At 34.6% G+C, this 13,675-nt stretch overlaps 1 protein-coding gene across 1 annotated transcript in view; it reads left to right on the top strand.

The window, feature by feature from the left end:
- Positions 1-302: 302 nt before the first annotated feature.
- LOC105832774 (calcium/calmodulin-dependent 3',5'-cyclic nucleotide phosphodiesterase 1) overlaps positions 303-13,675 on the top strand; it is a gene marked incomplete at its 5' end in the record, with an annotated part of 18,421 nt that continues 5,048 nt past the window's right edge. The window contains 8 exon segments of the mRNA XM_036294741.1: positions 303-552; positions 921-948; positions 951-1,079; positions 1,082-1,105; positions 1,108-1,178; positions 1,711-1,880; positions 2,100-2,220; positions 2,222-2,346. Coding sequence (XP_036150634.1) covers positions 303-552; positions 921-948; positions 951-1,079; positions 1,082-1,105; positions 1,108-1,178; positions 1,711-1,880; positions 2,100-2,220; positions 2,222-2,346 — 918 coding nt within the window.

The following is a 13,675-nucleotide window of genomic DNA, read 5'->3' as shown; positions in this document are numbered from 1 at the left end:
AAGTCGACAATTTTCATGACGTGCTTGATATAAGAGGAACATAAATTACATTAAGTTGACATGAGCCAGTATCAAATACTATACATTACTTCTTCCTGCTCGTTTCATGATAATATGAGACGAGTCTAAATATGGATTTTAAACGAGTTAGTACACGCAGTGATAAATTTTATTATTTTCGAGGATCTTGAGTGCCTCGACTCGAATATGCGTAGCGAAGGTAGGCATTTTTGTGTCAAATGTAACAGCGCGTTAGTCAGTTGCTGTACTATAACGTTACCTTCCATGATTTTCTCCTGTAGACGACTGGCAGATGAAGATGACGAGCTGTCGGAGGTGCAGCCTGATGCGGTACCACCGGAAGTGCGCGAGTGGCTGGCATCGACTTTTACTAGGCAACTCGCCACTACTAGACGGAAAGCTGATGAGAAACCGAAATTCCGATCGGTCGCCCACGCTATTAGGGCGGGTATATTCGTCGATCGAATCTATAGAAGGGTCACGAATACCGCTCTCATGCAATTTCCGCCGGAAGTAGTGAAAGTACTTAAGGTAATCTGCCGGCAAGCTGCGTTTGCGAATATTCGTATTTTTATATGGCAAAATTTTATTTTTAACGACAAATGTATCACGGCGTAAAATATGAATATTTGACAAAGATTTCTCTGTAAATTAGAGAAATGTTTAAAATAATACAACACATCTTTATTTACGCTAACGCACATCTATTCTTTATTCTCATCTCGGAAATTTTTATTTAAATACTTTTATTTTTAATCGGAAATTGTTATCTCTTGGATTAATAAAAAAAGAAATTTTTAATTTTTTCCATCACAGATTAGTCAGATTTTATTAATAAAATTAAGATCCAAAATTTCGAGAAATTTCAAGTAATCGAATTGCTTTCTCTATCATTCAAGACTTTAGACGATTGGTCGTTCGATGTATTTCCTTGAATGAGGCCGCTCTAGGCACACCAGTAAAATACTTGGGCTATGACCTCCTCAATCGATATGGTATGATTCACAAGTTTTAAAGTACCTCCCCGCCAGTTTTGGAATGCTTCCTCGGAAGAGTCGAAGAGGTTATTGCAGGCATCGAAATCCATACACAACAACCTACATGATGCTGATGTTGCGCAAACGATGCATTACATCTATGTTCAAACAGGTTTGATGGTGAGTTCTCGCTCTCTCTCTCTCTCTCTCTCTCTCTCTCTCTCTCTCTCTCTCTCTCTACTCTCTCTCTCCGTCTCTCTCTCTCTCTCTCTCTCTCTCTCTCTCTCTCTCTCTCTCTCTCTCTCCCCCTTTCCTCTTTTGCCCCCCCCACCCCCTCTCTCTGAAAAAAAAGGGGGGGGAAGAAAGATATACACGTATCTTTATTGCATATTATGAATTTTGTCGTTTATGACATATAAAACAACAATAAAGATGTTTCTTCATCTTCGAATTGTTTGCAGCTAATAGTTAATTAACTAATTAATTTTTTATTTTCGAGAAAATTTTGTCACATCTTTTATTATTAATACATATTCAATATATGTGATGTTATTAGAATATGTAAATTTGTAATTATCGAATAAATATAGAGGAATTTTCTATATTTGTAAGGGGTCCTTTTTACTCATTGTCAATTTAAAATTTATTTACTGCTCCTTTATCCAATGCACATTGTATGCGAGGTAGTTGCAGACTGAATATTTGTTTGCAGAATTGGCTGACCGATCTTGAGATTTTCGCCACTCTCGTGGCAGCGATTATTCATGATTATGAGCATACTGGGACCACAAACAATTTCCACGTAATGTCTGGTAGTGATACAGCGCTTCTATATAACGACCGAGCTGTGCTAGAAAATCATCACATCTCGGCCAGCTTTCGGTACGTGGCAAATTCCATTTTGCGATTGCTATTGCTAAACAATTTTCTATATAAATGGCTTCTAATTAAATGTTTTTTTTATACAACATGTTACAATGGATTCTTTATACAAGAAATGTTACAGTCAAGATTTGTGGCTATATGAATTGTAAATGGTTATGAAATATTATAAAAGTAGAAGTTTAATATATGTTATGTATATGTATTTTTATGATTTAGGATACTCAGAGAAGATGATTGTAATATACTACAGAATTTGTCGAGAGAGGAATTTCGAGAATTTCGATCGCTCGTGATTGATATGGTTCTTGCCACCGACATGAGCTTTCACTTTCAACAGTTTAAAAAATATGAAAAATTTACTAAGTTTGGCAGAACCAAGTGTGGATAAAAACAAAGCCGTTAGTTTAGTCCTCCATTGTTGCGATATTTCGCATCCTGCCAAAAGGTGGAATCTTCATCATAGGTGAGTCTTTTTACTTAGAGAAATGTTAAGGAATGTTTGTGCGCTCTTTAATTTTAAATGACACATAATTTATTGTTATTACAAAAACAAAAAAAATACTTTATAAAATTTTTATGTGTTTTTTAATATACTAGAACATTAGTTCTAGCCACTCACAACGCTGCGCGCGCGCTATTTGACTTTTCACTTTAAAAATAATAATAATTGCAATTTGATTTTCTCTATCTTTCATTTACATTAATCAAACGTCTTCTTCAATTTTAAATAAAAAAATTTAAAGTTTAATTATACATACATACATACCTACATACCTACCTACATACATACATACCAACATACATAACTACTTGCATACTTACTGCTATCTAGCTACCTAGCTACCTAGCTACCTAGCTACATATTTATCTAGTTACGTTCGCTCGTTTGCTCCCTTCCTTGCACCCTTTTTCACTCACTCACTCATACACTCAGTCACTCACTGGCTCACTTCTCGCTCACTCCTCGCTCACTCGCTCACTCCTCGCTCACTCTTCGCTCACTCGCCAGCTCGCTCACGCGCTCACTCCTCGCTCACTCCTCGCTCACTCCTCGCTCACATGCCAGCTCGCTCACTCGCTCACTCCTCGCTCACTCCTCGCTCACTCCTCGCTCACTCCCGGCTTACTCCCGGCTCACTCCCGGCTCACTCCCGGCTTACTCCCGGTTCACTCCCGACTCACTCCCGGCTCACTCCCGGCTCACTCCCGGCTCACTCCCGGCTCACTCTTCGCTCACTCACTCGCTCACTCCTGGTTCACTCCTGGCTCACTCCTGGCTCACTCCCGACTCACTCCCGACTCACTCCCGGCTTACTCCCGGTTCACTCCCGGCTCACTCCCGGCTCACTCCTCGCTCACTCCCGGCTCACTCTTCGCTCACTCCTGGTTCACTCCTCGCTCACTCCTCGCTCACTCTTCGCTCACTCACTCACTCACTCCTGGCTCACTCCTGGCTCACTCCTGGCTCACTCCTGGCTCACTCCTGGCTCACTCCCTGCTCACTCCCGGCTCACTTCTCGCTCACTCCCGGCTTACTCCCGGCTCACTCCTGGCTCACTCCCGGCTTACTCCCGGCTCACTCCTGGCTCACTCCCGACTCACTCCCGGCTCACTCCCGACTCACTCCCGGCTTACTCCCGGCTCACTCCCGGCTCACTCCCGGCTCACTCCTCGCTCACTCCCGGCTCACTCTTCGCTCACTCCTGGTTCACTCCTGGCTCACTCCGGGCTCACTCCCGACTCACTCCCGGCTCAACTCCCGACTCACTCCCGGCTTACTCCCGGCTCACTCCCGGCTCACTCCCGGCTCACTCCTCGCTCACTCCCGGCTCACTCTTCGCTCACTCCTGGTTCACTCCTGGCTCACTCCCGGCTCACTCCCGGCTCACTCCTCGTTCACTCCCGACTCACTCCCGGCTTACTTCCGGTTCACTCTCGGCTCACTCCTCGCTCACTCCTGGTTCACTCCTGGCTCACTCCTGGCTCACTCCTCGCTCACTCCTCGCTCACTCCTCGCTCACTCACTCGCTCACTCCCGGCTCACTCCTCGCTCACTCCTGACTCACTCCCGGCTCACTCCTCGCTCACTCCTCGCTCACTCTTCGCTCACTCACTCACTCACTCCTGGCTCACTCCTGGCTCACTCCTGGCTCACTCCTGGCTCACTCCTGGCTCACTCCTGGCTCACTCCCTGCTCACTCCCGGCTCACTTCTCGCTCACTCCCGGCTTACTCCCGGCTCACTCCTGGCTCACTCCCGGCTTACTCCCGGCTCACTCCTGGCTCACTTCCGGCTTACTCCCGGTTCACTCTCGGCTCACTCCTCGCTCACTCCTGGTTCACTCCTGGCTCACTCCTTGCTCACTCCTCGCTCACTCACTCGCTCACTCCCGGCTCACTCCTCGCTCACTCCCGGCTCACTCCTCGCTCACTCTTCGCTCACTCACTCACTCACTCCTGGCTCACTCCTGGCTCACTCCTGGCTCACTCCTGGCTCACTCCTGGCTCACTCCTGGCTCACTCCCTGCTCACTCCCGGCTTACTCCCGGCTCACTCCCGGCTCACTCCTCGCTCACTCCTCGCTCACTCCCGGCTCACTCCTGGCTCACTCCCGGCTCACTCCTCGCTCACTCCCGGCTCACTCACTTATTTACTCACTCACGCACGCACCCCATCCAAGTCGCTAACCCATGTGCACACTGCAAACGAAGTAAAGTTTACATGTGTTTGCAGGTTTTCAATACAATGTCTGGTAACGGAATTAACACTTACTCATTTTACAAGTACACCCATAAAAAAAGTAAACAAAGACATTGCTTCGCTGTGGTGACACACAAACACACACACACACATTTAAATTTTTGTCTACAAATTATGGATTTTTTTACCGACATTTAAAAAAATTTTTTTTGAGTCGCCAAAAATCCTTGCATATGTTTTTTTTTACTAAATGAAATTTCCAAAATTTGAACTAAATTGGAGATTGGTCCGTTTCGGAAGCTAAATTATTTGTACATATTTTTATGTCTGAGTTTGTCAGGTATTAAAAAAATTATGATAAACATTTATAAAAATATTTAAAATAAATATTTATACCATTATTATCAAAGAATATAAAAAATATTTCAAGTTTATATACCACTAGACACCACAGACGCGTGCTTCGCGCGCGCTACTTAACTTTTTATTTTTTACCTTTTAAAAATAAATTACAACAATAAATGTATAAATAATATTTATACAAATTTGACAGCTGTCAAAATTCAATTGCAATGACAGCTACTCTTGCAACACGAAGTAAGCGCAGCGAGAGAACCAATTTACCTTTTAAAAATAAATTACAACAATAAATGTATAAATAATATTTATACAAATTTGACAGCTGTCAAAATTCAATTGCAATGACAGCTACTCTTGCAACACGAAGTAAGCGCAGCGAGAGAACCAATTGGCATCGCGGAAAAGCGACAACAATGATCTTCGAGAAATGCGAGCAATCGACTTTACATGCCTTTTTTTAGAATACTAGAACATGCACGCGCTTCGCGCGCGCCAACTGTTATTTTTTTATTTGTTATTACACCCTGCATAAAATTACTATTGCATATAACATATATACAACTCGTTTATTTCTTAAACATTTCGGCCTTTGAAAAAAGGTTACATAGCTTAATTACATAATAACATAGGACTCTTAATGACTATTTACGCTTTTCTTTGTCATTTCTCGTCTTTAATACATTTTTCATCCATTTTGTACCTATATCTACCTCTGATAACATTTTCCTAACAGAGAAATTTTGTCTTCGCAATTCTGTAAATTCTTCTAATATTGGTTCTAAAGTCTCTACTTTTAAATTGTATAGCCTACACTTTTTCCTTTTTCCAATATCTATTCCCTAATGCCTCGTTTCCGCACTTAAATCTCGCTATCATAGACTAACTCCCTACTCTTATTTTACCCCACTAAAATATACAAAAGCTTCTCATCTATTTTTATTTCTTTGTACACTCTATTATATTTTGCCCATATTATTTTTTCATATCTTCCTTGTTTTTGTTCGTCTCTGTTTATCTTTCTAACCCTTCCAGTGAGAAATAACCATCAAATCGACATCAATTTGATTTGATCAATGCAATTTATATCAATTCTCCCTTAATTTGATATCAATTTGATGGGTTATTTTTCTAACTAAGTTATGTATATACATAAAGTTTTTTCATAGAATTCCTGATAAGTTTCAGAAATAGTTCCGTTGATTTATTTAAAAAAAATTGATATTTGAAAATATGAGGTGCTATTTTCCCCTGGCACCTCATTAATAAAAATTGAACGTTTTAACAGCAGTTATACTTGCACCCGTAATAGTTCTAGAGTTTTTGATAGATTTTAACAATAGTTCTGTATTCTACATTAAATATATTTAAACAATTTTTTAATTATACGGCTGGCACCGCACTAAAAAAGTAAACTACCATTTTATAGCGAGTTCCAGACGATTACATAGCATTTTTCAATAGTTCAGCAATAGTTCCAAAGCTTTTTGCAGGTTTCGTCGACAATTCCGGTCTTTAAGCATGTTTAAACAATTTTTTTATTAGACGGTTGGCACCGCACTACAAGAGTAAACTACTATTTTATAGCAAATTCCAGACGAGTACATAGCATTTTTCAATAGTTCTGCAATAGTTCTAAAGCTTTTTGTAGATTTTGTCGACAGTTCCGGTCTTTAAACATTTTTAAACAATTTTTTATTTGATCCTGTCTTGCACTATCAGATATGAATACTACGCTATGGTATTTAAACTTCAGCCAATTTTATGGTATCTGATAGGTATGTGTTAGTAATGTAATTGACATTTTTTAAATTTTAGAGTTGGGTTAGTTAATCTAATTTTTAACTAAGTTAATGAAATTTAATTGATTATGAAATGAATTCTATTATGTTAAAAGTTACGTAAATAAATACTAATTCTATTAAATTTACGTTAAGATTAATTTGTTTCTAGTTTAAGTAAAAGTTAATTTTGAGAAACTTTTTTATATTAAATTAAAAAGTCATATGATTTGTTTAAGTTAAATTACCAACATAATTACAATATTATTTGTCAAATATATTTAATTTTAATATAATATTTTATTTGTAAATCAACTTACAATGTCGCTCTATTGTTAACCAGTAATTCATGACATGTATAAATACTTATCCTTAGAGGTTTAGAAAGAGGTTACTTATAAATACCATTGTTTGTCAAACGAACTGTCGATAAAACCTACAAAAAGCTTTGAAACTATTGCAGAAATATATTGGAGAATGCTGTGTGGTTGTCTGGAACTCGCTATAAAATTGTAGTTTACTCTTGTAGTGCGGTGCCAGCCGTCTAATAAACAAATCGCCTAAAAATGCTAAAAACCGGAACTGTCGACAAAACCTGCATAAAGATTTGGAACTATTGCAAAACTATTAAAAAATGCTATGTACTCGTCTGGAACTTGCTATAAAATGGTAGTTTACTCTTGTAGTGGAGTGCCAGCAGTCTAATAAAAAAAATTGTTTAAAAATACTTAAAGATCGAAAATGTCGACGAAACCTACAAAAAGCTTTGTCACTATTGCAGAACTATTGAAAAATGTTATGTACTCGTCTGGAACTCACTATAAAATGGTAGTTTACTCCTGTAGTGCGGTGCCAGCCGTCTAATAAACAAATTACCTAAAAATGCTTAAAGACCGGAACTGTCGACGAAACCTGCAAAAAGCTTTGGAACTATTGCAGAACTATTGAGAAATGCTATGTACTCGTCTGAAACTCGCTATAAAATTGTAGTTTACTTTTGTAGTGCGGTGCCAGCCGTCTAATAAAAAAATTTTTTTTAAATACTTAAAGACCGGAACTGTCGACGAAACCTGCAAAAAGCTTTGGAACTATTGCAGAACTATTGAGAAATGCTAAGTACTCGTCTGAAACTCGCTATAAAATGGTAGGTTACTCTTGTAGTGCGGTGCCAGCCGTCTAATAAAAAAATTTTTTTAAAATGCTTAAAGACTGAAACTGTCGACGAAACCTACAAAAAACTTTAACACTATTGCAGAACTATTAAAATATGCTATGTACTCTTCTGGAATTCGCTATAAAATGGTAGTTTACTCTTGTAGTACGGTGCCAGCCGTCTAATAAAGAAATTGCTTAAAAATGCTTAAAGACCGGAACTGTCGACGAAACCTGCAAAAAGCTTTGGAACTATTGCAGAACTATTAAAATATGCTATGTACTCGTCTGGAACTCGCTATAAAATGGTAGTTTACTCTTGTAGTGCGGTGCCAGCCGTCTAATAAAGAAATTGCTTAAAAATGCTTAAAGACCGGAACTGTCGACGAAACCTGCAAAAAGCTTTGAAACTATTGCAGAACTATTGAAAAATGCTATGTACTCGTCTGGAACTCGCTATAAAATGGTAGTTTACTCTTGTAGTGCGGTGCCAGCCGTCTAATAAAGAAATTGCTTAAAAATGCTTAAAGACCGGAACTGTCGACGAAACCTGCAAAAAGCTTTGAAACTATTGCAGAACTATTGAAAAATGCTATGTACTTGTCTGGAACTCGCTATAAAATTGTAGTTTACTCTTGTAGTGCGGTGCCAGCCGTCTAATAAAAAAATTCTTTAAAAATGCTTAAAGACCGAAACTGTCGACGAAACCTACAAAAAACTTTGTCACTATTGCAGAACTATTAAAATATGTACTTGTCTGGAACTCGCTATAAAATTGTAATTTATTCTTGTAGTGCGGTGCCAGCCGTCTAATTAAAAAATTCTTAAAAATGCTCAAAGACCGGAACTGTCGACGAAACCTACAGAAAGCTTTGTCACTATTGCAGAACTATTAAAATATGTTATGTATTCGTCTGGATCTCGCTATAAAATGGTAATTTACTCTTGTAGTGCGGTGTTAGCCGTCTAATAAAAAAATTGTTTAAAAATGCTTAAAAACCGGAACTGTCGACGAAATCTGCAAAAAGCTTTGGACCTATTGCAGAACTATTAAAACATGCTATGTACTCTTCTGAAATTCGCTATAAAATGGTAGTTTACTCTTGTAGTGCGGTGCCAGCGGTCTACTAAAAAATTGTTTTAAAATACTTAAAGACCGGAAGTGTCGACAAAACCTGCAAAAAGCTTTGAAACTATTGCAGAACTATTAAAATATGTTATGTACTCGTCTGGCACTCGCTATAAAATGGTAGTTTACTCTTGTAGTGCGGTGCCAGCCGTCTAATAAAAAAATTGCTTAAAAATGCTTAAAGACCGGAACTGTCGACGAAATCTACAAAAGCTTTGACATTATTGCAGAACTTTTAGAAAATGTCATAAAGTTGACTGAAACTCGCCAAACAGTGGTACTTTACTCTTGTGGTGCAATGCCAACAGCCAAATTAAAAAACTGTTTAAATATATTTAATGTACAGAACTATTGCTAAAATCTATCAGGAACTTTAGAACTATTACGGGTGCAAGTAGAACTGCTGTTAAAATGTTCAATTTTCATTAATGAGGTGCCACTGAAAGTTAGCACCTCATTTTTTTAAATATTTTATGTATTCGTATGGAACTCGCTATAAAATGGTAATTTACTCTTGTAGTGCGGTGCCAGCCGTCTAATAAAAAAATTGCTTAAAAATGCTTAAAAACCTGATATGTCGACGAAACTTGCAAATAGCTTCGGAATTATTACAGAATTATTGAAAAATGCTATGTACTCGTCTGGAACTCGCTATAAAATGGTAGTTTACTCTTGTAGTGCGGTGCCAGCCGTCTAATAAAAAAATTGTTTAAAAATGCTTAAAGACCGGAACTGTCGACGAAACATATAAAAAGCTTTGAAACTATTGCGGAACTGTTAGAAAATGCCATAAAGTTAGTTGAAACTCGCCAAAAAGTGGTACCTTACTCTTGTAGTGCAATGCCAACAGCCAAATTAAAAAACTGTTTAAATATATTTAATGTACAGAACTATTGCTGAAATCTATCAGGAACTCTAGAACTATTACGGGTGCCAGTACTATATTGTTACTCCATCGCTGTTAGAAGGATAGAGAAGAGACGTTAAACCCCACGACAGTAACACATATTTATCAAGTAATTTTTAATTATCTTAATTATCTTTTTTGCCAATACATTAAATATAATTATAATTCTTTTTTTTTATTTGTATTAATTAAAAAATTAATATATTGTTATTTAAAATGTATATTTTTAATTGCAGGTATGTTTAACTGAATACCATATCTAATTGTATATAATTGTATGTGGCGCCATATATAATGCTGTGTTAGTAGTGCATTTTGTATATAATTATATATAGCATTATATACAACTATATAGTCATATATAGCCATATATATTAATGTGGCTAATCTGGGTCCATATATAATCAGATATAGCACCATATCTAATTTTATATAATTGTATGTGACGCCAGATATAATGCTATGTGAGCATCCTATATATAATTATATATAGCATTATATATGGCGCCATATACAATTAGATATGCAGACTTGCCCGCTAGTTAGAGCGCGGCGCCGTCGATAGGCGGCGTACTCTCTCAGGAGCAAAGTGCAGTCGATCGGCTACATAAAGATCACTCGTAGCGTGGTTAAGGCAAGCAAAAATTAGCTTCTTGTTCCTGTCTGATGTGGAAGAGGACTGCCACTATTTTTATGATTTACTCATTAGAAATATCTATATATGGTTATTTATATATAAATATTTATATATCTGTATATGGTTACATACAATCTGATTGTATATAATGTTAATTATATATAATCATATATGATTATATATAATTATATGTGGTTGTATATAATTATATATGGCTATGTGGTTATATATGTTTATATATGGTTACATACAATCGTATACGATTGTATAATGCCATTTTTTTATATGATTGTATATAATGTCATTTGAAGATTTGAAGAAAATAATGTTATTGAACTTTTACGAGAAAGAAATCTTGATATCTCAAAATTGAGTGTACCAATTTATTTGGATTGGTTGCAATTGAAAACTCACATTAATATTATCTCATGAAAAAATAATTTAGATATAATTATATATAATTATTTTTTCTCGGAAAGATGCATATATAGACTCAGTTGTTCTTATTCTTTCATATATGAAACTATATATGACTTTATAGGATTATATATATATATCTATATATGATTACTCAACTTCAATAGGTACAATCAGATATGACCTGATATTATTATATATAATCATATAAAGCATTTGCATTTCTTCAGATATAAGCCGGCAAGAACAATGGAGTCCATATATAAAAATATATATAAATATATATAAATTATATATAAATTATATATAGTGCCCATAAATAATTTATATATAATTATATATGCTGGTATATATAAATCATATATAATTACATATAATTATATATAACGTCATATATAATTATATCTAAATTATGTTTTCCTGAAATAATATTAATGTGAGTTTTCAATTGCAACCAATCCAATTAAATCGGTACACTCAATTTTGAGATATCAAGATTTCTTTCTCGTAAATTCATTATTTACATTATACATAATAATTTTGTTTTAGTAAAATGAAATTGTATGTAGGCACATTGTAAAGCCTCTTGAATGGCAAACTGGATTTACATGTGTGTATATTACATATGAATCTGATCTGAAGAAAATAATGTTATTGAACTTTTACGAGAAAGAAATCTTGATATCTCAAAATTGAATGTACCGATTTAATTTGATTGATTGCAATTAAAAACTCACATTAATATTATCTTATGAAGAAATAATTTAGATATAATTATATATGACGTATTTAAATATATTTGATTGATTTTATTGATCTTTCGACTGATTTGTGAATGTATATGTACTTAACGTTTTTTTTTTACTTTTATAAGGTTTTGATAGAATTTATCTTCTTTTTGTAAAAATCAAGTGATAGTGTTTCTTACATAATTTATTTAAATTGATTTATTTATTATACATTATTCATTTTTTAATTATAAACATATGTAGATGTACATAACATTATTAATATTTATATTGAATATACATGTATACGGCAATCATATTTGTTAATGCACATATGTTTAAATTCTAATAACAATATTAGTAAAAACACAATATAAACACAACAAATAACATTAATATAAATAAAATTATATATGTATATACATATATACAGGGTGACAGCTAACTGGCAGCCAATCTGTAATAGATAGATATATATAGATATACTAATAGATAGATGTATAGATATACTAATATAGAAATAAACATAAATATATATATATATATTTACGTTTATTTGTATATTAATATATCTATTAGTATATTTGTATACATCTATCTATTAGTATATCTATATATATATATATACATATATCTATCTATTACAGATTGGCTGCCGGTTAGCTGTCACCCTGTATATATGCATATACATATATAATTTTAATTATATTAATGTTATTTGTTGTGTTTATATTGTGTTTTACTAATATTGTTATTAAAATTTATACATATGTGCATTAACAAATATGATTGCCGTATAGTCATGTATATTCAATATAAATATTAATAATGTTACGTACATCTACATATGTTTATAATTAAAAAATGAATAATGTATAATAAATAAATCAATTTAAATAAAATTATGTAAGGAACAAACTATCACTTGATTTTTACAAAAAGAAGATAAATTCTACCAAAATATAACCAAAATATATTTTTACCTTATAAAAGTAAAAAAGAAACGTCAAGTACATACACATTCAAAAATCAGTACAAGATCAATAAAATTAATCAAATATATTTAAAAAACTTCGAAAAATCCTCCAAAGAATAAAAATTTATTCAAAAATTATTTAAGAAATGAAAATGTTTACCAATTATAAATATTGAAACAAAAACTTAACATGTTCGAGTAGCATTAATTATATACTTGTATACTTATCAATATCAATAACATAATATTTATACCTTCTTTTTTCTTATCTTATTTTAATCCTGATCCTTATCTTGTTTCCCGTTTCTTTCTCTCTTTCTCTCTTTTTTTCGTACCACACAATTTTTTTTTCTTAATTTTATATTCTCAACTGCGAGGTTATTTAATTCGCCATACAATATTTTTAGCAGTAATGCCTGTAATTGTCAACTATATATTTAAACTTATTATAATAAGAACTTAATTAATATACATACATTTACATAACAATATATCAATTTTTTAATCAATACAAATAAAAAAATTATAATTATATTTAATGTATTGGCAAAAAAAATAATTAAGATAATTAAGAATTACTTGATAAATACGTGTTTCTGTCGTGGCGTCCAACGTCTCTTCCTTACCCTTCTAACAGCGATGGTGATACAAAAATGGTTATATCATAATATTATTATATTAAATTAAATATGTCATAATATATTGTATTAAATTTCAACTTACTTTGTTAAGCATCAGTTAAACGTATCTGCAATTCAAAACAAATACTCTCTGCTATTTTATAATCTTCCAGTCTATGAGACAATTAATTTGTCGAGTAGCTAAAACTTCTAAGCGTTACATTTACCAGACAAGGGCTAGATAAGACACGCATTTGGCTAGATAATGACTGGACGCCGGCGAGTTTAAATTTCTACTCGGGCGGTGGCTGTTAATTCCAATATTATAAGCGATGTAACTGATGGATCAGAATATATTCGAGTTAACTACTTGGAAAGGGAAGGAGGAA

The sequence above is a fragment of the Monomorium pharaonis genome, unplaced genomic scaffold, assembly GCF_013373865.1.
Source record: "Monomorium pharaonis isolate MP-MQ-018 unplaced genomic scaffold, ASM1337386v2 scaffold_435, whole genome shotgun sequence".
Classification (NCBI taxonomy): Eukaryota; Metazoa; Arthropoda; class Insecta; order Hymenoptera; family Formicidae; genus Monomorium; species Monomorium pharaonis.
Note: the sequence above shows the minus strand (reverse complement) of the source record. Positions and strands in the feature narration are given on the sequence as shown.